The sequence below is a fragment of the Anas platyrhynchos genome, chromosome 29, assembly GCF_047663525.1.
Source record: "Anas platyrhynchos isolate ZD024472 breed Pekin duck chromosome 29, IASCAAS_PekinDuck_T2T, whole genome shotgun sequence".
Lineage (NCBI taxonomy): Eukaryota > Metazoa > Chordata > Aves > Anseriformes > Anatidae > Anas > Anas platyrhynchos.
Genome location: NC_092615.1, coordinates 2374796 through 2402755, shown reverse-complemented (window position 1 = coordinate 2402755; position 27960 = coordinate 2374796). Strand labels below are relative to the sequence as shown.

The 27960-nt window shown below is 40.0% G+C and overlaps 2 protein-coding genes across 10 annotated transcripts in view; one reads left to right on the top strand and one right to left on the bottom strand.

The window, feature by feature from the left end:
- Positions 1-902: 902 nt before the first annotated feature.
- KLF2 (KLF transcription factor 2) lies at positions 903-3479 on the top strand. Its single transcript, XM_027472014.3, has 3 exons — positions 903-1045; positions 1255-2146; positions 2587-3479. Exons 1-3 carry the CDS (start codon positions 971-973, stop codon positions 2760-2762), a joined length of 1143 nt encoding a protein of 380 aa, XP_027327815.1. The 5' UTR covers positions 903-970; the 3' UTR covers positions 2763-3479.
- Positions 3480-9777: 6298 nt separating this feature from the next.
- Positions 9778-27960, bottom strand: part of EPS15L1 (epidermal growth factor receptor pathway substrate 15 like 1) — a 42867-nt gene continuing 24684 nt past the window's right edge. For 8 of the 9 annotated variants that reach the window (XM_027472003.3, XM_027472004.3, XM_072029130.1 and 5 more), the window contains 2 exons: positions 19867-20072; positions 9778-15275 (listed from right to left, as the gene is read on the bottom strand). In XM_027472003.3, the coding sequence (XP_027327804.2) occupies positions 15129-15275; positions 19867-20072 (353 nt within the window). In that variant the 3' untranslated portion in view covers positions 9778-15128. The remainder of the gene's footprint in view (positions 15276-19866; positions 20073-27960) is intronic. The other variant, XM_072029133.1, reaches the window with a different exon arrangement.

Genomic DNA, 27960 nt, shown 5'->3' with positions numbered 1-27960 from the left:
TTATTTCTCTCATAATGTCATAAGGAAACGTTGATTTTGGCAATCTTTGTGCAGCAAATGGAAACTCCGCTAGAGACCCGAGCTTCCATTAAATGCAAGTCTCCAGCTTTTTCCTTGCAGGGAGACCGCTTGCGAGTGGTACAAAAAAACTCTCCTACAGTACTGAAGTGGGTCTGTGAGGCTGGAGGGTGACCGGTGCTGTGCATCCCATGCTGTGCTTGTTGCACCTCCTGCTCCCACTCAGCTCAAACTCTTTTTCTGGGGCACAGCCCAGGGATGAGGCCAGGCTGTGGGGCAGCTGCTGTGAGGTGGGGGGATCAAAACCCTCTTTCACACCTTCCTCAGCATCCATGGGGCAGGGAGTGTTCCCTGTTTCACAGCAGGTCCCTCAGTGTCACTTGGAGCACAGACCCACTGGCGTCCCCTCATGTCCCAGAGAGTCCCCTCAGCGTCCCCAGGACAGGAACACCCTCCGTGGCCCCTCATCCCTCAGCGTCCCCAGGGGAGGCAGGGTCCCCTCAGCTCTGGGGTCCCGAGGGCAGAGTCCCCTCAGGATCCCCTCAGCTCGGGGGGGTCCCGAGGGCAAGGAACCCTCAGCGGTCCCCGGAGCCGACCCCAGCCGGAGGCAGCGACCCGAGGCGGGGGTCCCGGCTTCGAGACCGACGGACCCCGCGCTGAGGAGAGGCGGCGAGGGGGGAGTGGGGGGGGGGGGGGGGGCCCGCGTGGGCCCTTCACGGCCCCGCTCCGCCCCTCTCCGCCCCGTTCGGGCTCGGTTGGAGCTGTTCGCGTCCTTTTATACCGGGGCTAAATTTAGGCTGCGCTCAAGCCGCTGCCTCACGCCCGCCCCGTCCGGGACGCGTTTCCTCCGCTCCCTGCAATTGGCTTGAGGGCGCCCGCGCCCGCGTTATAAGGTGGGGAGGGCGGCTCGCCGCGCCGCGCCGCGCCGTCCGCCGTCCCGCCCGGCCGCACCATGGCGCTGAGCGACACCATCCTGCCCTCCTTCGCCACCTTCGCCAGCCCCTGCCGAGAGAAAGCCCTCCACGAAGTGAGTCCGGCCCCTGCCCACCCCACCACCACCACCACCACCACCACCAGCAGCCCCCTCCGGCCCCGCCGCGCTGAGGCCGGCGCCGCTCATCGCAGGGGTGCGCGGCGGTGCCGCGGCCCCGCTGCTCCCTAAGCCCGCAGCCCTCCAAACCCCTCCGTGTTCCCCAAACTGCGCCGCTAACCTTCTGCCTTTTCTTTCTCCCCCAGAGGTGGAAGTGCGACCAGGAGGCCAAGGCCCCCGCTGGCACCTGGGGCAGCCTCTCGCCTCGCAAAGAGGATGAAGACCTCAACAACGTGCTGGATTTTATCCTTTCCATGGGCAGCGACGGCTACGGCCAGGGCGCTGCCGGCGGGGACTATCCCCCCACGCAAGGGGAGAGCAGCGGCTTTTACCAGACAAATCCGTCCCCGGGATGCTACAGTGCCCTGGAGCAGGGCAGCCCTCCGCCCTACAACGCCGGCCTCATGCCGGAGATGATCCGCTCCGAGATGGACTCCAACTACTGCCCACCTGGCAACGTCCACGGGCGGTTCTTCGTGACGCCCAGCTTCGGGGGCCCGCAGTTCGTCGAGAACATTAAGCCCGAGCCTGACATGGACAATTATGGGCCAGTCATGGGTCTGGTGCCCCAGGCTTGCCCGAAGATCAAGCAGGAGGGCAACGCAACCTGCATGATGGCCTACGAGCAGCCCCGGGTGGCCAGCTCTCCCCAAATCCCTGGGGCAGAGACGCCCCCGCTGAGCCCAGATGATCTCATGGTGAGTGACTGCCACACGCAGATGATGTGCACCTCGTCCGTGTCCTTCCAGCAAAGCTACCACCCAGGCTCCGGCTTCCACCACCCGCAGACCCATCTCCAGTACCAGAACACCTCCCAGTTTGGCCTTTTCGAGGACAGCCTGCCCTTACAACCCTCTGCTCCCAGAGGCATGCTCACCCCTCCTTCCTCGCCTCTGGAGCTGCTGGACTCCAAGCCAAAAAGAGGACGGCGCTCCTGGCCTCGGAAGAGGACAGCCACTCACACGTGCACCTACGCAGGCTGTGGGAAGACCTACACCAAGAGTTCGCACCTGAAGGCCCACCTCAGGACACACACAGGTAAATACAGCTCGATGCTTCATTCGTAGATACGTTGCTTGCGGGTTGGGATAGCCACCTGTGTAAAACAGTTTGCATGCTGAGCGCAGCCTGAGCTTTAACCCTGTAGTCTCTAAACTCCAAAAAGTTTAACTGTTGGGCTGTGACAGGTGATCAGACCTATAATATCCAAGTGTTTTCCAATGCATATGTGAGTCAAAGCTGTTGTAAGGGCTCATATTGTACAATGCCCTTTCTCAGAAGACTCAGTGCAGGTACAGGATAGTAAAGGAATTGCTCGAGTAGTCTCATGGCTTAATATTACTTGGAGCTTACTGCAGAGAGCCTGGTAGGAAATAAAAGGATATGCTGAGATAAAAACAGAAAGTTGCCTAGCGTGTGATGCTGTCTGTATGTGGGAGTGCCGTGCTGAGTCACAGTCTCTGTGATTTCTCCAACAGGTGAAAAGCCCTATCACTGCAACTGGGAAGGCTGCGGCTGGAAGTTCGCTCGCTCTGACGAGCTCACCCGTCACTATCGCAAGCACACCGGCCACCGGCCCTTCCAGTGCCACCTCTGCGACAGAGCGTTCTCCAGGTCAGACCACCTGGCTTTGCACATGAAACGGCACATGTAGCCCCAGAGACTCTGACCTGCGAACAGTGGACGCTATTTAACTGCTCAGGTGCAGAATTGTTAAAAACCTGTAGCTGGTACTACGTAGGGAGGCACCGACACTCTAGCAGTGGAAGCCGAGGAGGATTTGACACAAGGAGACTTAGCCAGTCATCTCCTGCAGAGAATTTGACGTGACTGTATCAGTGAACCTGCCGTTCCATTCAGGAGAATAGGGGTTATTTATGCAGCTTCTGTGAAGGGTAAACTCCATAAGACTCCATACAGATTGTATAGAAGCTGTAAATATGTGTTTTTTTTCCGATTCTAACTGCCCAGTCCTAAGCTTTATGAGACAATGTTTGTATGGAAACTGCCTGAAGTTGACCCTAGAAGAGATTAAATGAATGTTACTGTAGCTACCGATGTTATTTTAGATCTCAGTTGAAGGCATGGCTAAGAGAACACTCCTATTGTTAGACTGTTTGTTTCACAGGTGCAATAATATTCTTGTTTGCCATGATCTACACTAGAAGTACAGGGCTTGATGTCTTGTAAGAAAATAACCTATTTTACTGTAATTTTTTTATATATTGTAAATAATTTTATACAGTGAGAAATATTGTATATGTAAATAGAAGACAAATGGGTATTTTGCCTATTTCTGTTTTTATAAAAACGTAATTTTTCAATGTTTGAAAACATTTCATCTTTTTAATAAAATCTTTAATTCCTGTGATTTTTTTTTCTCCTTCAAGATTTCCCTGTTACTTCTTCCCTGATGGCTAGACCAACAACCACCTGCTTATGTTTTAAAATATCAGTGATTGTAAGAAGACTGAAAAATCTGAGCTATGGGTTTTCTAGAATAGATAACAGAGAACACAACTCATTCTCTGGAGTAAACAAGATACAACATGGTGTTTTATCAAAAAAAATCAAATAGGAAAGTAGATCGTATTCAAAATATACTTCCTAAAAATGGTTAAGTAAGCAACACTGTAATTTCAGTCTCATTTCTAGTTTATGCTAGACTATTTTAATAGCATCCTTAATGTTTTCCAGATGCAGTTATAGTTTTGCCAGCAGTGTGTGGGTTTTTACTATAAATTTAAACACTGCATTTTTGTAATTACGGAGGCTTATTTTAAGGCATCCTTGTACATAAATTATCCTTGCTCTCAAGAGCTCAGTGCAAAATTCCAATAGAACAGTAGTGGAATTTAAACATAAATTCACAACACAGGTTAAAATACCTTCATAACTCATTCTCAAAAGCTTAAATTCGCCTAATAATTTTGAACCCTACCTAGATCTCAGGAGTTAAGAGAGATACTTACTATTCTGGAGGAAAAGTTAACCAGTAATCCACATTCTGAAAACTAATTTGACACATGCTGGATACTGCAAGAGCTCCAGGAGTAAATATCTGCAGCTAGTCAAATAGAGCCCCCCCAAAAGCTCTTCCACAGCTGTAAATGAGATCATAAGTCCAGGCAGTATATTTATGCAATTACTTTGAAACTCTGATGAGGCTTCTCTGTTTTTGCAGCAACAGTTTAGCTGTGAGCCTTGATACTTCTCAAACAAAATCACTGTTAGTTAAACACACAGACTTAGCTTAATAATGAAGTATTTTTTCTTAACATCTGGATACTGTGAAATTGATTTTAATCAAGATTGTGACATTTTTCTGACTTTACAAGTTAGAATACAGGAATGAAATCAACAGGAATACATTTAAAGAAAGTACTAATATAGCTATTCTTCTGTGAAAGCAAAGTCTGCAGTTGTTCATGTGGAACAGATGTATTTTAGGCTTCTAATCATTGACATGGAAGAATGAGTTCCACATTTCACTTTTATAGCTCTTTCAAAGTGAAATATAAGGGAGATTTAACATTTCTTCATTAAAAACAAAACTCATTTATTTGCTAGAAAAAAATTGCACAACCTAATTCCAGAAAGTGAGGATGACTTAAAGATGTTCTAAACTTAGCACATGCATTGTTGCAACAGTTCTAGGTATTTCCTTCTCTTTCCCCATAGCCAAAGATTTTCATATTTCAGCATGCCTTCAGCATAGCCTTAAGAATGATTTTTTTGAAATTAATTCTTACCCTTATCTTTCCATAGTAATCTCTTTCCCTTGCCCTTTCTGAGGAATTGGGCATATTTTTTAGCCATTGCAGGGTTCAGTGGTACAATGCTATCTTACACTATTCCCCTTTCTTAACATAATTAAAAAAAGACAAGGACGTTTGCCCCCTCAGTGCACTCAGTACAGCCACCTCTCGGTGTGCAGTCCCACAGCTGGCTCAAGAAGGTCCCGAGACAGAGACGGCCAGCAGCAGGATGCCTGGCAGCATCATGACCTCCTTATCAAGCTCAGCTCATCTCCAGCCACCTGTGCTGACCTCTAGTAGAAGCTAGGTGAGCCTTCAGTCTGGCCACTTTTCTATTTTCCCAAATTAATCTTGCGGGAGACAGCCGTAGCCAGTGGACTGGCACAAAGCACACGAACCCTGAACACTGCCTGGGTGCAAAGAGAAATTCCACTGCATTCACCACCCCTTAAACAAATGTGTGTGGCTCCTCTGCAGGACCCACTGCAGGAGCTTGCATGGTCCTCCTCCCTCCTCCATTACCTCTGCACGGGAATGTCCAAACTTCCCTTTGCTCCAGTGAAAGGTCTGGCTGTGAGGCTCAAAACCTCCGCTACCTCTGCTCCTGTTCACTAGAAGGGCTTCAGACAAGACAGTTCTTATCTGCACACTGCCGTGTAACCAGACAACGCTCAAATCATGATGAACAGTGGGGAACATGCTCTCCTGTATTGCTGTTCCCCCTGTAAAAATAAGCAGGTTGTGTCCTCGGAGCTTTCAGAGTTGTTGCGACTCATCTGAAAATAGGGCAAAGCCATCCTCTTTTACATAAATATTAAAAAAAAAGAGAGAGATAAAGATGTATAAACACAGGCCTCTGAAAGTGGGGAAGGATTGGGGGCACAAAACATTAATAAAAGCCTATGACCAACTTTATTTTAATTGCCGAAGGGACGGCATGTATGATAATATTTGTGTGGTCTTCACAGGAAACTGCAGGTTCTTGAAATTCGAGATAATCTCTTAGCATAAAGAAAGAGATGCTGATCTCATTCTTCTCACATTCTATTATGAGTAATTGTCAACCCTTTTTTTTAATTGCCTTAAATTAGTACATCCAAAGATGTGCCGGTGTGATTCTACCACGCTAGCAAGCTTCTCCTGGCCAGCAGGAAATCACTAACGCTCGGCAACGTATTTTAATAACAGGACGTCAGCTCGTAATCTTGTACGTGATTTTGCTCTAATTAACACGAAAGCTCCCAAGCATCTCCCAGGGAGCCTGCAGGAAGCACGAAAGGGCAAGAAGTGCCCTTCCAATCTGCAGCTACCCTGGATTTGACTTCAACACAGTAGAAAAAAAAAAAATCGTAGTCGAACACGATAGGAGGAAATGTAGAGTCCGTTGTAAACAAGATTTTCACACATATTCTTATAAGATACCACAGTGATGGGCTCACTACACTTGCAAGATAGATTGCCAGATTAGATAGAGCTAGTTAAGCACAGAAACTAACAAATCCTGCACGGTGTTCCAAGTGAAAGTTTTAGCAAGCAGATCTGAGCGCCAGCCACCATCCAGCGCCGTTTCTGGTTGAAGTCAGTTAATTCCACGCTGGGTTTCAGAGCGCTGTGTTTCGCTATGCTGAAAACCGTTTTCTCTCACCTGCTGACTTCAGAAGTGTCAGTTAAGCCCGAGCTACATGGGAACTCTTCTTCAGCAAATACCATAACACGCTCAGCCTGGTGCTGCTGAAACAGCACCGAGCCCTGACCCCGCGTCCTGCTGCCCCACGGGGCCCCTGCAATGGCTCAGCTCTCGAGGGAAAAGCAGCGCCCTGCCGAGACAAGCATCACCCTGGCACCCTGAGCAGGCAGGGAGCTTTTTTCAGGGGTTTTAAACCCTGAAATGGAAGGCTGGAATGGAAAACCCTCGTGCTTCTCTGAGAGCTTGCTGCAGAGCATCGATGAGCACAGCTGGGGGAGTTTGAGCGTTAATTGTGGCCGTGGCTCACCCCATGCAGGGATGGGGGATTTCAGCTTGTGTGAGTCCTTGGTTGCTTGCAGCCGTTTGCAAGCTGCCTAAAAACACTCCCTCACGCTAAACTTTGGTCCTCCATCCACAAGAAGTGCCAAAAAAAGTTTGTCCATTCTTCAAATTATAGGATTGTGTGGTTCTGTGGTTTTCTGTGGTAGAAACTCTGTGGTTTCCAAAGCTATTTTGTGCACCTATAACAGAGAGTAGCTGTTAGGCTTTTCTTAAATTTAATTTTCTAAGCCAGAATCCCAAGCTCTAGCAATTTCTTTTGCTATATTTAAATAAAACAAATGCAACAAAGTCATGTAGCCATCGCTATGGTAACTAGCAGTGTTGGGGGGAAAACATAAAGAGGTAAATTCAATCCAAACCCCATGTGATTCAATAGGGAGAAAGCTATCCCTGTTGCTAACATCGGAAACATACTTGGTGGCATCTACAAACCTTAACATTCCTGCGTGTCCTCGGAGCAGTCGCTCTCAGGTCTCACCTGCCTGGGACTCATCCTGATCTGCCCTGGGGTGCAGCAGCAGCCCCCTGTCAATAATGAAGACCCAGGCTTAGGTACACGTCCTTTCAGAAACGTGCTTGCCATAGATTCAGAGAAGGAATGGATTTACAGGCCAAGCACTACTAACCCACAGCACGTAGCCATACACAATTTACAGACCCTGGAGGCAATGGGCTTGACTTATGGACTCCCAGAGACTCCTTAAAGCTCCGCACTGTTTGATCCCGAACACCCAATTCCCCATTTCTCAGGCTGAGATTGGGAATAGCCTCTGCCATGAAATAGTACTCTGCACTTCTAGTGCACAGAGGAGACAGGGATTTATCCTGAGCTTGCTAGGCAGAAAATATGTTTGATTTAATCTTTTGAGGTCTGACTTTTCAGCCACAATTATTTGATCTTGTAACATTTTATGTAAACACAAAAACTGAGTCATATGCACTGCTTTACAGGATGGAAATGCATTAACTTTACAAAAAACACCTTTCCAAGCACAAGGAGAGCAGGAACAACAAAGATCTCATTTACTCTGCAACTGTAGTTAGCGTTAGTTACCTCCTTATTTGCCTGCTTCAATTATAATTCCTTTTAGTAAATCAAAAGTATTCCATCCTTTGTAGTAAGCATAAATTCAGCAACACAGAAATTGCAGATGAACTTCCTTACCTGTCCCAGGTTTATAATTAGATAGGGTATCCCTTTAAATCACTTTTACTTTGGTTTCTTGCACTTCTTACAGCTCAGAGCATTCCTGGAGTTCTGACCTATCATTATGTCATCAGGAAACATCTGGAATATCATATTGGACATCCCCTGTGACATTTAATATATTAGAAAAGAAGCTACTGAGCCTGAGGCTTAAACACAAAGCAAAACACAATAAAAATCCTCAAATCCCAACAACCACTTTTTTAACAGCCCATGCACGATGACAGCATAAATAGTTTTTTGATATTTTGATGATTTTGTATCTCGAGCACTTCCAAAACTAGGGATACAGATGCCTGGGTGCCTTTCCCACAGGTGCAAGGGATGGGCAGAGAAAGCCTGCAGTTTTGTTCTCTGCACAGCTTCCTTGTGAAATGCTGTGATTGAGGACAACGTTTATGGGCAGTTCAACAGCCAAAATGTATTATGCTGGCAGTTGGCAAGGAGCGTTATGGGACTTCATCAATAGGGAAGGCTGCAGCATTTGTAAGAGGTGCTGCATCAGCACCAATAAAAAGTTATAATTGCAGTCATTAAATGAAAAAAAAACGCTCGCACTGCCTTTGCCAGAAAAATCGGCACCTAGAACCAGACAGGAGGTAAAAAATGTTCAGTGTGACTAAACTCAGTCCCGCAGAGCAGCCAGGAGAGTCAGCAATTTTCTCCAGGCAGCCTCTGACAGGGAAAAATACGACTGCAGCTTCCGTGGCAGGGATGGCAGCAGGGCTCTGAGAGCTTCAACTTCCACAATCCACGCTGCTCGTGGGGCATTTTTAGGTCCAGGCAGCAATGCCACATTTGCTCTTGAGGTTTAACAGCTGGGCTGGTTGCTTTGTGTTCCTTTACGTTGGAGTTTCCACTTGTAAATGTTTCTTCCCGAAGAGGGATGCGTGCGCTTTCCTCCCTTCCTCGCCGAAGAGGCTCTGCCTGGAACCTGGAGTCCTTTCAGATTACGCCTGGATAACGCAGATCAGGCACAAATGTGGAGAACGTTAGGATCAGTATGTTGAATAGGTCAGGCTCCAAAAACCGAGCAGGAGCAAAAACACCAAGCTGTGGCCCACTTTTTTTTTGGTACAATTACATGATGAAAGAACCTGGTTAGGAAGTTGTGCCTGTTTGTGACATGCTATAGCAAAATCCTGGCTTTAAAATGTCAACGTACTAAAAATATTGCTGGAGAGCAATTTCCAGATAAACCTGCCTTGGCAAGCTGTCGTTAACCATGCCAATGTGTGCAGAAGCCGAGTAAATAAAACAAACACATGGGAGCATAATGAGTCAAAGTGAATAATGCAGAATAGCTTGAGAGTGAGGTGTGTTTTTCCACTGAGCAGAAAGGGCTTGTCTCTGGTGATCTCTGTAACCCCTCCCAGCGTAAATTGCCTGGATGTTTAGCATTGCGGCACACAAATTGTTTTGGAAAGGGTGCGGCGTTGGATTTTCTGACTGGTCAGTGCAGACCAAATGTGCTTGGGACACGGAGGCGAGGACAGAAGGGAAAGCAACGTGCCGAGGGCTCCCGCCAAAAGGAGGAAAAAAAAAAAAAAAAACACAACAGACCTCAGCACCGACAATAAAGCAGTTGTTCTTAGCAAGATGCACAAGTTTGACACGAGAGCTTAGGAAATCATGGACAAAAAAAAGGAAAGAAAGATTGCCGAAGCCTCAGAGCTCCAAAAAGTAACTTTTCATTTATTATATTAAACAATAACATTTCTCTTATTATATTAAACAATAAGCACATGAGATGGGTTAAAATTAAAATACCTTTCTTTCAATTTGTTATGAATAGTCAAGAGATAAATATAACTATGATAATGTACATATTTGGAGATATTAGTCAAATTTAGGTCAACATTGCAGTTTCCACTTTATGTTTCCACCTTTTTTAGGTCATACTAGAGCAAGTCGTATTAACAGGGACACCAAGAAGAGCAGGCTATAATTGTAACAGCAGAAGGAACCATATTCACTAGGAGTCTTCCTTTTATAGTTAAAATTAAAAGGGAAAGGCAGAAGTTGGAGAAATGAAAATTCCATTTTATAACAAATTAGCCTTTATTTATAAAACTTTCAAGTAAAAAGAGCATTATATCAACTGATCAAACAAATGTGTCAATGAATAATAGTTAACATATTTACTCTAAAAATAAATCTTCTATGATTCCACCATACTCCAAGCAAAATTCCTTTCTAAGAAAAGGTGTTGTGGAGTCTACAGAGAGATGCAATGATTGACACACAACAAAAACTTGGCTGTTCCTCTGGTGTAGGAAGATATTTGAACTAGATCATTATTAGCACAGATAATTCACTTTAACAGAGTTCATACGCAACGTTAGGATTAAACAGAAGCGAAATTCCTGAGAGGGAGGAATAAAACGCAGGAGGAGGCAGAAATCAAACTCTGACGTTGGGAAAGCAACATTTCTACTTGGACCAAAATTCCTTGGGCCTTGGTTCTACAGAATAAATACTCTTCTCAATGGAGAAACACTAAAGAAGAAATAGTAACCCCAAAAGGATTATAAGAAGAATCCAAGAAAAGTGCATTATCTTTCAGCATAAGATGACAAAATGATTTCTACAAAATTTCTGACAACAGATTTCACAGACAGGAATTAAAAAAAAAAAAAGTTACAAATTCGGACACGGCTTGGAATTTCCTACACTTTGCGAGCACATTACATGAAACATAATACAGTAAGGACAGATGATCCTCATAGGGCAGAGATTTCATAAGGAAAAATTTGCCAATATAAAAATATTTCATACAGCAGTATTATAGGAGTACTGCTTTTATGAGCATCTGTTTTTATTGCAGAATGACTGGTATGTTTTACAACAAGAGCATTTGACTATGTCTCAGGGAAACTACTTGAGGCAAATGTGAACATACTGGTCTATAAAGGAATAAGCGGGTAATTCAATATCTGTCCTACATGCAAAGTTTGCATGCGTAGGTTCAATGTGAAAAATTATCTGTCTTTCCTGTTTTAACTGTTGTGCCTCGGTGCTGTATGCAATTCATAGTTTTCCATGAGTCATTCCAGCAGTGACGGTACTCCGTATAAAATACACATGTGCCACTATAAAAGCCTACTAAACTCTTTGTGATTGCTCAACGTACTACAGAGTCTAATAATTTATCCAAGAAGAAAGTAGAATCACCTCCATTCTTTCCTCAAAGCCAAGAATGCCATGGATAGTCATTCCTCCTGAAGTAAAAACTAGGTGGAAATGGAGGAAAAACAGAACTGAAATCCAGATGACAATTATGTGCAACCCATATAACTGGAATGAGGCAAGAAAAACACGTTTTCCACCTTAGCATGTGCCTGTTTGATCTGTGTGTGTGTGTTTGGGGCTGGAAGGGGTGGGGAGGGGGACAGCTCCTTAAATACAGGATTTTAAAAAGGCGAAAAAAAAGAAAAAAGTGAAATAGAAGCAAATGTAGGAGAAAAATCATTGCCTCAGCCTGAGAAAAAGTTGACATCACATGACCCACACATGCAAGCAGATCAGAAATTAAGTCTACAGTTCAAAAAGACACTTGAAAAACTCAAAAGACTGTGAAATCACATCCAGTGCAGATGATACCTACTTGCTGCCAGGTTTCTCTCTCACACTTGGCACAACTAATGAACACAGTTTTTCATGCCAATAAAAGTAATCTTGAAACAAATTTATTAGTAGTAGTCATTCCTCCTTTTTTTTTCTTTCACCAGAACTTTGAAATTCTAAGAGCCACGATCTAATCTGTATTTCTGTATAGATTCCATTTCTGTATCCATCTCTCTCTAGAGAATACATACATACACATAAATGTTAATATATAGAATATAAATGCATATTCTACATATTCATTGTATATACACATTTTATGTACAGCACAAGTAACTATATACTAGACATAGTATGTGGACATATATAGTATATACACACACTATTATTACATTATTCAATACACTATATATATATATACACACAAATAATATGGATCTCAATGTACACTGTATATGCATTGTGTATACTCACATTTTATATATCTTGCATTGTACATATTTTATCTGCCCAAATAGCAAAAGGCCTATTTGTGCTTTAAATTTCACTGTTCTGGAGGAAGAATAAGATCAGTATCTTGCAATAAATTTTGTCTTAGAACAAGTGCAGTTATTATACAAAACACTAAGTTACAAGCATAAGGGAAGAATGTGGGCAATCTTCCTTTTTACACAGAAGGAAAACTGTATTAAATACAACAGAGAGAAATCACAGCTAAGTTTTCCTCTACCACAGTGCCTAAAATGTTGAATCAAAAGTGTTTCAGTAAATCTAAGGACACTAGATCTTATACACTGTGCATAGAGGACTTTTGCTTGATCTTCTGTTATTGTCCAAGCAAATAAGGAGAATGAGTCCATAAGGAAACAGGAAAATAATCAGTTCTAACACTATGTGGAATGCTAGATTAATTCACATTTCTGGCTTCCTGCTCAACATCTTGAAAACACCGACTCATTGCCTGAGAAGCATTATAAATTACAATATTTTTCAGCACTGACAAAGCAGCAGAAAGTCTTGTTATGGTACATAACACAGAAAATGAATCAAGCTATTTAGCTCATCCACCCTGTCCCACTGGAGTGACATCATCCGAGTAGTAGTCTAAAAGTGGTTTTCCTTTCTAAAATGGCACTACATATAAATGGTGTTTTATTCTAGCTAAAGAGACACTACAAAGACTCTTGCCCAAGTGAAAATGAAAAGGAGAATCTTACTCATGAATACAATTTGTTTAACTTCACTGAGAATCCTGCACTGCAGCCATTCAATTATGAAAATTGCTCTTTCACAGCAAGTTTCATCTCATGTTAGATATAGACAGACCATGTTTGTTTTCAGAGACTTTGAGTCTTGTAAACCAACAGAAAAGAGAATTCATTGATGTTTTAACACGTTTGATCATTTAAGCTGACATATTTTAGAGAAAAGTTATTTCAATGGGAAGGGAAAGCAAATCAGATTCTGTAAAATTAGAAATCCTACTGCATTCACTGGAAAAAAAAAATCATCACATGGTTGTTTTGATACTAGAATGCATCTTCTCCCCTTCTGAGGCAAATTAAAGATTCACATTATTTGTAGTACCAGTAGCACATGAGACATAAAGAAAACAGGGCATTGTGACTCCTAAGACTGCATTTTGAGATAGGGGTTTTTGGTTTTGTCTTACATATTGCTGCACATGTAAATGAATGGATGTACACGTGTGTGCACACACACACACAGACATGCACTCACCCATATAGCTAGTCACAAAATCCTGAGACAACCAATGCTATGTTTTAGTGACATTTCAGAATTGAAAACTACTAATAAGATTAAAATAATCCAATGTGATTGCTATCTCTGTGCAAGGAAAGCATCCAGAATAAGGCAATTACAATAGCATGGGGAAAGATTGCTTTCATTCAATGAACAGGCACTATCATTGTATTTTGAAAAATAAAATTAAGGAAGCAAGGGCATAAAAAACGTAAATGCATGAACGATGACAAGGGAATAGCACGTTTTCCAGAAAATAGAGAAAATTTTACAAGATAATGGCTGCATGTGTAAAAACAAAGAATGTTAAGTACCCGGTTTGTATTCCTACAGAACCAAGGATAGAAAAGCAGATGCACAATAAGGACATTAAAAAAAAATTGTGCTAGATGCCTACACTATTTAGACATAAAATTGCAAGGCAAAGACAACTGAAGTCTTAGAATTCCTGTAATTACCAGAAAAGGCATTTTAGTAAGTAAATAATTCACAGATCTATCAGAAGGGCTTTCTATATGACATGGAAAACACGTTGTGTTATCCTTACCAGGTGGAAGTATTGAGTTCTGCAAGTGTATATAAAATCTGTTCCTACTTGGACTTACTACTGCAAGACATATTTAAAAGCCAATCCAGTTCTATAATTTATGCATGAACATGTATTTTGCAAATAAAATCTGTTTGAATTTGGCCTTATTTCAGCTAAAGAATGCTTTATGTGCAACCCCATACTGTAAGATAGATGGAATTAAAGAAACAGAGGTAGAGACTGTCTCACACTATCAGATGGTAACACAAAAAATATGATCTTTGTTCTGGCAAATGGAGCAAAAGAAAGTGAAATGACTTGTAGGGGAGAACTCAGCTCAACCTTGCTAAGTTTTAAGTTGCTTGATTTTACATGAAAGAAGCACTCAAACTTTTACCACAACCCTGTAACCACATTTGCTTATGAGATAAAGCAAGATTTTACCTAGTTATTTAATAGCCAAACCCAATTTACTACAACTGAATTAACTCCTTCTTTTACATCACCTACAATTAAAAGCCAATGCAAGTAAGTGTTTAAATAAGGAAAACTACTCTTTCATACAGGTTTCAAATTTGAAATATTTTATACACTTCACTATGCTTGTATTCATCATATATAAATTGCCAGATTCTTTCATAAAAGCCATATATCCTGGATAAAAAGGGAACATCTAATAATGAATTTATACTGAAGATTTTGATGTAGATAACATACCCATTAGCCTACCATGAATAATTAAATAAATGTAACAAGTGAAAGCTAATTCTATAAATACCGTTTTATAACGTCTTCTTTGAAATTCATACTGCAGCCTCAAAAAACAATGGAAGTCAGGTCATAAAAAGCCAGATTCACAAGTTGCAGGTTTCTACACGCAACGTTGTCTTCAAGATAAAGAAACTTTGCTTTCGGTATCTTAGGATCATGTGTTAAATTTCTTACAAGCAGTAAATTTTATCTAGAACATATAATACAGCTTATACAGTGTTTCTTGCATATTGCGCATTTGAAAAGCCACACAGAGCCCAGTTTGATTGAACCAGACAGCCTTGTTTAGAGTTGAAGGTGACTAGAATTATTTTCACAACAGAAACCAAGAATTTAGTATTTTATAAAAGCCACGTTTAAAGGATTCACTCGGACAGGGTGGAGCCAAACAAGCTCTAGGAGTTTGGCATATCAGCCTTACTGAGCGCAATAGCCAACTCAAGGTCTTCTTGTTCTTGTCTCCGCAATCGAGCTAGTCTTTCTTGCTCTGCTTTTTCACTCTCACGCTTTGCCCAAGCCAGCTGCTGTTCTTCATTTCCAAACTAAAAAACGAGAATGGAAAACAAATTAATAAATTCACCAAAAAGCTAGTAGAAAAACACAATGAATCAGACTCATTAAATAATATATGAATCAAGTATACCAAGCTGTCTTAGGGTAGTTCTTCTGGACTAAGACAAAAATTCACTCACTCATTTCCTCACTTCATCCTTTCCTTTATCTCCTTAACGTCTTCCTCCTCCCACCAGAGAACTAACCCATGTGGGCTGCACGTCCCTGCATCCATCTCCCAGTTGTGTATGGATGTGGCCAGAAGACTGGAGCCAAACAAAAACCCCACAAACACAGAAGTTAGTTAGCGGTTTGGGAGCATCACAACCTACATCCATTTTTGAGAATAGTAGATGTGTAGCTCTTAGCTGGTTAAACCAAGACTTATTTACTCTTCTGCAAGTCCATGGCAGAGTTTTATTGCAATATTTCCTGCTTAGGGTGAGGGGCTTCAATAATGATTCTGGAGACTCCTGATTTGTGGGAAGATCCATAACTCAATCAAAAGTTAGCGAAGCGCTTCTTGCAACTGTTTGTAAAATACAGGTTGAGTTTTTCCAGTAAGAAATAATTAAGAGAACCCAATTTACTTCAGCAGAAAATACTAAGGAAATATAACACATTTTAACATTGAGCTTCCAAGCCTGTTTGAGCTTCCCAAAACACTTTAAGCACTATTAAACAAAACAATTCCAAAATTATGGTCTGGTATTACCGTCAAACTATGCATAAGTTTGTTTGGTCAAACCTTCTACATAAAGTACTATAAAATATTTAAATATTAACAATTTAAATCTAAAATACAATCTGTTAGTGTTTAATTTTAGCATCCACCAAAGAGGATGATGTTTGCAGAAGCGTTGGCAGAGGTGCACACAAATGTTTGCATTATATCCCACTTCTAAAATTTGCTTTGTTCTATCTTTTTTTTAAATGTTCTGGAAAATCTGTTTCTTTTTTTTTTTTTCCCTCTTTTTCTCTCCCAGGAGAGAGAACTACACAGAACGTATAGTTTTAATTTCAGCTGAATGTACACTGCAAAATTGCCCTCTGGACCTCAACATAGTAACTCTGAACACAGCAAAACAGGCCACAGCACCAGCTGGCACGGCTACTCCTTCCCAGACAAGCCTGAAATACTGAATTTTAAATGCAGCTTTAAGTAATAGACCTATGCCTAGCTGCATATGCACTACATGAACGCCCCCACCTTTGCCTTTTCCATTCTGCGTTGTATCTGTAATTCATATTTTAAATAAATGCATCTATTTGTATTTGTTTAAAACCAAGTCCAATTTGCATTTACTAAAGTTAAATCATGTTTCACCTGTATGCTTCTGTATGCTCACACTTCCTCATTTTATTTCTCACAATACCTGCAAAATCATGATAATTTGATGCAAAGCTACTTCTAAAGCTGCTTTTCTTCAAACAATACCTCTGCTTACAGCACAACTAAAACTTCTCTGAGAACCTTTGCACTCAGTGTTATTGACATACAACAGAAGAACCACACATTTAATATCTTAAAATGAAGAAATCCTATCATTACTCCTTTAAATGTTTCCAGGGAGCAGCTGAAAGGCAAGATTTAAGTGCTAACTAGAATTTTAAATAGAATTTTAAATAGATTTTTTTTTCAAGATATAGTGAAGACAGGCTCAAATAGAAGCAGGACTTCTCCATGTATTCCAAGGATTCAAAAAGAATATCCTATAGCTAGGATCAAGAATAACAGTAATTATTTTCAGTGTTTTCAGAAATACAATAAGCTTTGGTCAAACATTCAGGAGTGCCTTTTTTTCTTTAATGTTGAGAGAATAGATTTACGTATATAGCTTGTTTCTTCAGATAAATCTTCCAAAGCTTATGACAGTCCAACTTAGGACTTGTGTACAATGCATAACTTATTTTTGTAGATAGAAAGGGCTGAGTACCAAAAAAAAGTTGGAAACAAATCTGTATGTGCCTTATTGCAAAGAGTTGGCATGAAGTAAAATTTTCAGGAGTATAACTGACCATTAGATAGTGAAACAATTCATTCTGGCCATTGATTCTTGCACAGATGGCCTATAAAAAGGTCATGCAACTCAGTTACAAATCATTTAAAACAATAACATTTTTTTTTGGATACGTCTAGGTTTCAAGAAATCTATAAATATGTATCACTTATGTGTCATTTCATAAAAACATATCTTTTTTTCAAAAGTACACTCAGACCCAATGTATAAATGAGGAAAACAGCAGGTTCTGCAGCAAAACTAATGACATACAAAAAAAGCTATGCTGCCTTGTATTTGATAAATTACCAGCTTACATTAAGAGAAAGAAATCAGCTTGGTTCTAAGCACTGTTTTTTCGAAATTTAAATGTTTTCTTTGCATTAATAGATTGTTTTTCTTGTTATTCTGTAAATTGAAGCTGGAAACTAGAAATACTTGAAACACGAGCTACCAAAATATTTTGGTTTGTTCCAAAGAGTCATATTCAATGCCAGTAAAGAAGTTAAGAATGCAATGAGAATCCACTTGAACTCTGGGTGCACGATTTGGCCAACATCTCAAAAAAAAAACAAAACAAAACATATTTTCTAGAGTGCTACTAAAAATTATTGAAGGTCCTCATGTTATTCATTTGCAACAGTAAAGAATTCCAATTAAAAGTCAAGTTAATCAATTATTCAAACCTACATTATTCTAAGAATCTATTCTCAGGTTCCATTGACTCAAGCTGTATGTCAAAATAACTTCTGTAAGTAAAATTGCTTTTAATTTCGTTTATGAGCAAAATTTCCCAAAGCATAGGAGAAGACAAGCACATCTTTCCTGATTACGAGGCAACTAGTACACTTAAGACTTTATACAGAAGGATTAAGAATTATCAGGTGTAGCGGAATAATCGTGTTATAGGCAAGCAAAAAAAAAAGAAACGCTGAAAAGAACCAGGAAACCCATCTCTTCTCAAATTGTTAACATTTTTTGTTGTTCTTACAGGAGTAGAAAGCAACTCACAAAATAAATTAATACTTAATTTTATTGGATGAAGTGCCACCTAACAATACTTAGAAGTGGCTGCTGCTCAAGATCTCTTTTCCTAATTTTTCCTCATCTTTTCAAGTTACTCTCACCTCCTGGAAACTTGATGGCACAGAGAATTAAACACTAGAGCACCCATTGGGACAGTGATCAGAGATTTTGGTTAATCATTTGATGCAATCCATCAGTGTGAGCCACTTTTTTAACTTAAGAAATGCAGTCTGTAAATAAGACAACAATAGCTGGGAAACAGTCATTCCATTCCATTCAAGGATGAAACTAGGTGGTCAAGAAATTTCAGATAAAGCAAGTTTTGCGTCTTATTTTTATTAAGAATGTCACCATTTTGTATACAATCACAGAATTTAACTGTGCACCAAATTCAACAGGCTAATACTAACTGTGGTAAAGCATACATAATATCTTCATCTTTGACATCTCCAGTATCATAGATAAATTAAAGCACTGAGGCCAGCTAGAAGTATGCATAGATGACCTCGACTAACAATATAAAATAGAAAAGTGATACACATTTACTAGTAACTAATAATTAGGGGAAAACATTTAAAAAATCAGCAACCTGAAAGGTTCAGCTTAAAGATCTCCACTTGCTGAACACTGAACTGTGTTCGTCAGAGTTGAGTGACAGATTAAGCTGGCAATTTCACTGCGTGGCAACGTGACAGAAAAAACACATGAAAGAAGGAAGAAGCCTGAAGCTGTGGATAGAACAGATTTCTACCTACGTGTGGAAGCATAAGAACCACGCTACTACTATATTTACATTGATTTCCAATTCAATAACATATCTGCCAGCACTTAAAACAAAGCCAGGCTTTTAGAAACCTAGATATATTTAATGAACAAGTACTTGGCTTCACCTTCTGATACTGTCTTTTGGAGTGCAAAATGGATGCTTCTGTATTGGTTCTACAAAACAATCGTTTTCTTTGTCTAACAAGGGCTTTTCTACAATACCAGTAACTGGAACAAAATTCAACAGCTAAATTTTCAATCTCTGTCTCGTTTACGTATCCTTAGCATCACATTCCATTGTATACAGCAAACATTGTGACAGGATTGTCAGAACTTTTTTCACAACAAATACAAATATTTTAGGGAATCTTTCCCTTTAAGGATTCACTTCTCAGGATATGGTGAAATTGCTATATAAATGTCTCCAACAATTATTTTTTGAATCTTTACATCATTGGCTCCCCAAAACCAGTTTACAGAATAGCCTCCATGCAACAAAAACAATACACAGATTCTGCTACAAAGAATTTGTGAGTAAAGGCACACTGTACTAAAATAATTTAAATGCAAATAAACCCTTCAAAATTTAGTATGAAACTTGAAACTCCTTTTTTATTGAAATAATACCTTTTTATTACAGAAATATTAATACAAAAACAATGAGGACAGCATGAAGGTACTAAGAGACAGAAGCCAGTGAACAGTAGGTTTGCAGTTAAAACAAAAACCCAATAGATTGCTGCAAGCAGAGCAGAAAGTGGTTTGCTCAGAGACAATGAACTTAACTTACAGAGCTGAAGTCTGCAAACCCCAAGGAAGAGTCTTTAGAAGTTTTACTTGAAGAGGAGGGAGCAAATGGATCTTTTCCACTAAATGGGTCCCCAAACCCCTTTTTACTCTGAAACGGGTCACTGCTGTCAGCCCCAAATGGCTGGAATGGATCATGGGGCTTGGGAAAATCTGAAGACCCAAGGTGGCTTACAGGAGTACTTTTACCTGGAAAGTTTAGGGAAAAAAAAAAGGAGAAAAAAAGAGAAGTTACTTACCATGGACAATGCAAACCCCTTAAATAGGAAACGTGTGATGCAATTTAGCATCATCCATTTTTCCTGGGGGTAGTTTAAAACTTAACCAAATACAATGCTATTCATTTCTCAATACAAATCATTTGAAATAATTGGTTTAATTGATTATATTTCTTACAAATACTCCATATTAATACAATCAAGGTTTTAAATTATAAAACCCAATGTAAAGACATTTGATCAGAAAAAATTTGACAAGCAGGACTTAAGTTCAATTTCCAGGATTAGAGACATCTCAGATTGTTTGGGATAATATAAAAGACAAAATATTTGGAAACATATTACTGAAGGTAAGTAATTAATCACGTTACATAGAACAAAATAGTTACTTAACTGTGACTTTACAGAATGCATGCTTTTTTTTTTTTTTTCCTGGAACTGGTTTATACTTGTACCACTATGTGCAACGGAAAATAGCGTGATGAAGAAATCACCTTGTTCTGGGGTGCTTGGTGTGCAACCCAGTTTCTGTAGGTGACTTCTTGTTCTTATACTCTACCCCAGTGACAGATGCAATCACAGGAGCTGTTGTGTATGCTCATGAATCATGGTTGTAAATTTTGGTTGTTGCAATTAGAACTTCAATGGTTACTTTTAAATTCCCCTTGAAAAAACTATTTTGTTAGGTCAAATAACTAAACAGAAAAATGTAATTCTTCCCCCCTTTTTTTCTTTTTTCTTTTTTTTTTTTTTAAAAAAAAAAAAAGGTCAGTCACAATGATAATGTATACTTGACAAATGTTAAAGGAAAACCTGGAAACATTTTAAAAAGAAAATATATTTACAACTTCTCACATATCAACCTGAATTACATACCTTATTTACATTCATAAATCTATTTTTTAAAGCTTCCAATTTTCTGAATTATAATTTGATAGGAATCTTATAATTTACTCACATCATGGCACACATATCAGAGTACGTACTTGCCATGTTTAAGACATAGCCTGCTATCTTTTAAGAAAGTACTTCCAGTCAGTGGCAGGTGCCCATAAACATTATAAGCTGCATACATCAAGCAGAATTTGCCTGAATCTATGGCAATCCTCGTTTTTCAAAGAGGAGAAATAAAAGATCAGCAGACTTGCACTAAATAAATAACCCATCCAGCAGCCTGCCTCCACCTGCCATTAAATCCCTCAGCCTCCCCTATCGCAGAGGCCACCCAAAGGCCCACCTTCCTGTGGTCTGCCTGCAGGACGTACAGAATCAGAGAATGGCCTGGGTTGAAAAGGACCTTAAAGATCATCTAGTTTCAACCCTCCTGCTCTGGGCAGGGTTGCCAACTACCAGAGCAGGCTGCCCAGAGCCACATCCAGCCTTCCCTTGAATGCCTCCAGGGATGGGGCATCCACAACCTCTCTGGGCAACCTGTTCCAGTGCCTCACTGCCCTATGAGTGAAAAACTGTCTCCTAATTTCTAACCTAAATCTCCCCTGTCTTAGTTTAAGACCATTTCCCCTTGTCCTGTCACTATCAACACATGTAAACAGGCGTTCTCCCTCCTGTTTATACGCTTCCTTCAAGTAGTAGAAGGCTGCAATGAGGTCTCCCCAGAGCCTGCTCTTCTCCAAGCTAAACAAGCCCAGTTCCCTCAACCTTCCTGCACAGGAGAGCTGCTCCAGCCCTCTGACCATCTTGGTGGCCCTTCTCTGCACCTGTTCCAAGAGCTCCACATCCTTCTTGTGCTGCCCTCACCATCAGCAGGCTCCACACAGCGTTGGTGGCACCTCCTGAAGGACTGCAGGGGCTTTGCAGTCCTCAGCCTCGGTCAGGAGGAACCAGCAGATTCTTACCTCAGCAGCACTACCACCATCCCTGCTCTCCATTGAGAAGGCATTCTATGGATATTTAATGCCTACGAATAAGCCAATGGGAAAAATGGGAAATGAGAGCAAGAGGTGCAAATTTCCTTTTCAATCTCAGGTAGGACCGCATCAAATTGCTCAATATCCTGAGTTGGAAGGGACCCACGAGGCTCATCAATACCAATTTCTGACTCCACACAGGGCAAGCTAAATGTTTTACCGTTTAAGAATGTCATCCAGATGCTTCTTGAACACAACTGATCACAACTTGCTGATCAGTGACAAAATCTTAGAACATTACATGCAGGCATTCATCATACTGGAATCTATATGCAAAAACGATGTGCCCTATACAGGGAAAATTATTTCTTCCACTCAAGTTGGGCCTCAAATTGAATATGGCAACCACTTGTTGGCACTGTGCATCACAGAAAATGCAAAGCAAGTTAGGAAAGCCCTCAGGAGAACAAGCATACAGAAAGAGGTGTAGGAAACAAGACACGTGCAGCAGGAGACATAACTGGGTTTGTTTAGTCTTAAGAATATTCAGGGGGAACCTGATCATAGTCTTGGCTGCAAATCGGACACCAAGAAAGATGAATAGATTTAGACATTATGAAGACGGATTTATATTAGACAATTGCTAAAATTTCTACAAAACTTAAGAATACTCAAGACTACTTAAGGAATTTGCTGCATTCCACATCATACCCAAGGGGTTCAAGAAACAGTATCTAGAAAGCAAGCTGGTTGTTCTGCCTTGAAGCTGGAGGATGGACGAGCTCTTAAATGGTCACTCCACTACTATTTTCCATGGGGAATTTTCCGACTATAATTTTCCAACTAATTTTCCATTATTTTCCAACTATATGTGGGGCTTCTAAAAGACAAGCAGATCACACCAAAGATTTTTCCTTCATGGAAGGAAGTGACCAAAACATACAGGAAATACCAGCGGCATTTGCTCTCCCCACAAGCCTGGACCATCCCTTCACCAGCGTTTCCATCTGCCTTTGCAGAGGCCACGTTTTGTTCACTGGAAACGTTTTACTGCATTGACATCCCGCTCATCTCCATCAGATCTCACCTTCTGACACGCCTATGCAATGTAAGGAACAAACCTGGCAAAAGATGATCAACTCAGCATTTTTTTGAATGTAATTCTGCAGATAAAGGAGCAAATCATTTTTTAAATTACAGAGAGAATTAAAGCATCTGTATTTCTATTTTTAGGTCAAGGCAAAACAAGAGCCTACATTTTTTTTCTTGTTCCCCTACTGCCAGATATAGCAAGCAAATTCTCTCCACCCTGTATTGTTCCAAACCAGGTTTGATGGACAGAGGAAAGACCGGTCCATTTTAAGCTGCTCCTTTCAGAGGTTAAATCTTCTGTTGCTGAAACCACTTTGTGGAATTGGTGACTGTTAATACGAATGCAGGTTTTGCAACGTATTTGCTCAGCAAACCTGTTTTTTTCTAGGTGGCCTGTTTAATGTTTTTGCACAAAGTCCCTAGTGGTTTCAGAACATAAACAGAGAGCATTAGGGGTTTCTTGTGCTTCATCTTCAGGACAGATCAAAAAAGAACAACTTGGCTGTAGAGGAAATGTCACCGTGAATACTAGAGTTACTGCTAATAACATAGAAAATGTTCATTTTATGTTCTGAGTGCCATTTTCTTTACTTCTGTATGTTGAAGAATAGAAGAGGATTTTAATGCTGTTATTTTGAAGAAAAGCAGAAAGAGGGCAACCTTTATGAAACCTAGGTTACTTTTTGCAGAGAAATTTAAGGGCAGCGCCCACATGGAGAAGCCAATCCTAGCACTTGCAACAGACTCTGCAACGAGTCCTCTTTTGCTCCACTCCGTATCCTGCTTATAGCTTGTCCTATCCTGCCACACTCAGCAAACATGGTTTCGAAGGCCTGGCAGAAATTTGTTTGGTTTTAGATGCTCAAATTTACTTATTTATTGGCCACAAATTAGTAATAATGACACCAGAGTTCTCTTATGACACATCCTTGCTGGCTTACCCCAAGTGTGAATCTCCCAATGCAGTAAGTATGCATTTAAATAAAACTTTTGTATTTCTATGTTTAGCATGTCAAGGATGTGGGTGAAGTATTTCTATAACATAAAGGAAAAATACAAAAATCATATTTAAAAAAAATCACCAACTGAACTGAAGGATGTTTGTAAAATCCCAAGATGGCAAAATATACTATCAGTAGTTACTGAGGTGCCATTAATCTTATGTATACTGGTGACTAAAAATACTACATTTTATAACGATACTGCTTAACATTTTTGAGGTATGGTAATATGAAAGCAGAGGCAAACAGTTGTAACCCTTACTTATTTGATTTTTCTGCTAATAGTTTCAGGGAAAAAAAGTTTAGAAAAAAGCAAAACAGGTCCTATTCTGAAACCACAGCAGTTTCAGCAGTTACCCAAGTGGTGCACCCAAACCACACCGAGGACTCACTTCAGCAAAAAGAGATGATGAACAAAATGGTTTACCACAGCAAATGCTGTTAACTTATAGTGAACTCCACCCATGTGAAGGGTTTATCTAATTTCATACCCCACAGCAAACTTCAGGGTTGAGATCTATAGTTCAAGGCAAATATAATCTCCCTGGTAGGATGCAATTACAGAATTTGACAATTTGACTTATTGCATTACAAGATATTGCCAGTGAAACAATGAAACCTTTAGAGTTTTAACTATATTCCATGTTTCAAGGATGATCCTAGCTTTTTGCCTAAAAAAGTACCTTTTGTATTGCAAGAAACAGCAGGTTTTCATGTGTTTGAAGACTTGTATTATGCATGCTGACTGACAAACATGGCAGAGGTGAGATGATATGGCTTTAAACTTTCACTACACAGGTACTCCTTTCCAGGAAACGTTCTAAAGTGAAAAATATGCTGTAAGAAGTCAGAGTCATGTTATGTACGATAGGTACTGACAGTATGAGTGGAGTCCATACCTGCAATTACATCTGAGCAAGTAATGCCAAGGCTCCTCACACATCTTGTATCTGCCAGAGGAGGTGTTACTCTAGCAAATTTTGAAGACTGTGCAGTGTGTAAGGTGCTTCCCAGCAGAACTCTCCCTTGGCACTTAACCAAATGTATCTATCATTCCTAACTTACTCAGCATGTTTTTTTTTACCATGCTGTTAAACTATCCAGCTCTTCCACTGATGTGGAACAAAAGTTTCATAAACTGTGAGCTTTAGGAACTTACAGGAAAATATATATATTTTACCAGCTTTCGAAATGTTCTTGAAAGGCCATTAAATCAAAACCAATTTTCTACAGAAAACTCAAAGGTATTTGTCCTCAACAGGGGCTATTTTTGCACTGTATTTCAAACTCAACTGTTTGGCTATCAAGCTGTTTGCACAAAATGATAATATATATTTTTAGTAACAGAAAATAAGAATTTTTCCTATGCAAAAAAAAAAAATCAAAACAGATTTGCTTATTATTTCCAAAATTCTCCCCTTTTGCTAGCTAGTAACTCTGAACATCTTAGCTTAAGACAAATGTTGTTAAAATTACAGACTTCTGAAAAGGTGAGGTTAGCAGAGGAATCGTTGTATATTCAGATAACGAACTGTTCTGAAACAGACTCTGAACAACCTATTTCAACAATCGGTACTGAAATATCTTTGCTGCGAGAGATCAGCACAAACAACAGAATCAAAGCGTGAATGGAATTTTTAGTTTGTGGCTAGGGCAGGTGCTCCACCCATGAGTCATTTATCCTAAACAACAAGGGATGCCTGTACTCTAACACAACTGTCAGGTCTTCTAGAAGGTATGAAAAAAAAAAAAAGTTTTCCTGTCTGTCACAAACTTTTAGATTGAATTTTTCACAGTCAGCTGCAGATGGGGAAAAAATAAAGGTGAACAGGCACCATGCTACTCGTGAGTAACCTTGGGGACTCAAGAAGCTCTAAGGAAACAGGTGTGTGGTACCACTTAGAAATAAACAAAGCACTCCTGTGATCATGCAGCGAATAACAGAACTCTGTATTCCCCTTTCGACCAAAAGGTGATCCATATGACTTGAATATGCCCATGCAAAATTTAAAAAATGTTCAAATGCAAGGGAATTCTTTTAATCATTTTTTCTCTCATTAAACTGAATGCTCAACTGAGGGCTGTTAATAAGAAGTCAGTGGCCATGTAAACTGGCTGTACTTTTGCACTGCTTTATAGATGAAAACTAATTCTAAAATTATAAAAACAGTCAAACCATAAAATGCCTTAAATTTAGAGAAGTGACACACAGAAAAAAGAACTATATTTATCAGAAAGGACATAAAGGGGGAGGAAGCATCAAATACAAAGGCAGGCAGCAGCAGAACAGGGCTCTACAAACATTGTCATTCCGAGAGCTGCCTGCCCTGCCCCTCCGATTTGTGCAAGCAAAGCTGTGGCTGACAGCATGAAGGATCTGATCGTGCACAGCGCTGCGAGGCATCTACAATATTTCAGGGGTGCAAATAAAGTTCAACAGTTTGAGTCTAGCTCAACAGCTTCTAGTTTTCAGGGTAGTTCAATAAGATATTAAGATCTTAATAGATCTCTACTAGATCTTAAAGACCCCACCCCTCTTCATTTTTTTAAAGCCATCAGCAGATTTAGATCTCTTTATCTTCCAACTGGCAAGATGAAAAAAAAAAAAAAGTCACATAAGCCAAATCTGACTGATTGAGTCCTAAGTCATTGGGGCCTTTACAGACTTAATTGCTGGCAACAGCAAAATACTTCTATCAGCTCTGCAATTTGTCATTTGGTAAAAATACTGAACTCTACCACCTTAGTTGGCTAAATTTATGATTAATAATATCATTATGTAATAATGTCTAGTCACTCAAATTAAACACTGGGCAAACCTTTGTGTTGGCACTCAGGTCTCTTGTGACTCCACACAAATGAGGCATCTCTGAAAGATGAATCATACTTACTAATTCAAGGAAGGCTAGTTAGCCCCCTATTCTGTCTTCTCAAGGTTTTTTGCAGTATTTTGACATTTCAAAAAACACTGCCTGTCAAAAAAGCCATGTGAGAACGGAATCGAAGTCCTTAACTTGAAGATAGAGGTGTTAACCACCAACCTCTGAAATGCCAATTTATAAATTCAGTTTCCATAATACATCAAAGCTACCAAGAATAAATGGATTAAAAAAAAAAAGACAAAGTTATTTGATGAACTGACTGTGTGCAGTCTGGAATAACAAATTCCAAATACTGCTTATTTTAATACTTGTATTTCAAATAGCAACTAAGTAAATCCACTAATTTCTCGTTTACACGGGATGAACTCAGTACTTAGTCCTCTGATTATCCAAATTATGATATTTTTCTGCTATCTAAGTTTTTATTGGGAATACCAATACATAATTTTGTTAAGTACATTATCATTGAATAATTATTAATACAACACTCACCACTTCTATTAGTCATTAATATTCAATATATTTTAAACTCTAAGATTTACAAAGAGTGAAAAAGCTGGAGTGGTAAAAACAACCGTTTTTATTAAATAATCACTACAAGAAGAAAACACGCTGAAACTACAATTTCTTCCTGCATTTTTTGGACTTTTATATTCTTTCAAGGTTAAAAAGGTCAAAACCACTATAAGCGAGCAATAAAAATTTAGAAGAGGTTGAAGGTTACACACTGGTTAGTGGTGAAGGTTCTTCCACTAATATCACTGGTTAACAGTACTGTTATAACCGCAATGTGGAATGCATGGTGCTGCATTTAAAGGAAGTGGGTAAGGGTGGGGCAAATGCAGTAGGTCCCACGATCAAAGCACTAGAGCATTGAATTTTACTTATAACCCAATCACTGACACCCACACAGCAGCTTCCTGTACTTTAAAAAAAAAAAAGAAAAAGAAAAAAAAATCTGTTTCTCTCTTTTTGTAATCAACAACTTTTACCTAGAAACTAGTTAGCGGTGAACT

Bases quoted from the DNA above. Each gene is read 5' to 3' on its own strand.
- KLF2 (XM_027472014.3), top strand. From the start codon at position 971: ATGGCGCTGAGCGACACCATCCTGCCCTCCTTCGCCACCTTCGCCAGC. The intron at 1,046-1,254 runs GTGAGTCCGGCC...TTTCTCCCCCAG, and splicing joins GAGAGAAAGCCCTCCACGAA to AGGTGGAAGTGCGACCAGGA. The intron at 2,147-2,586 runs GTAAATACAGCT...TTTCTCCAACAG, and splicing joins CCACCTCAGGACACACACAG to GTGAAAAGCCCTATCACTGC.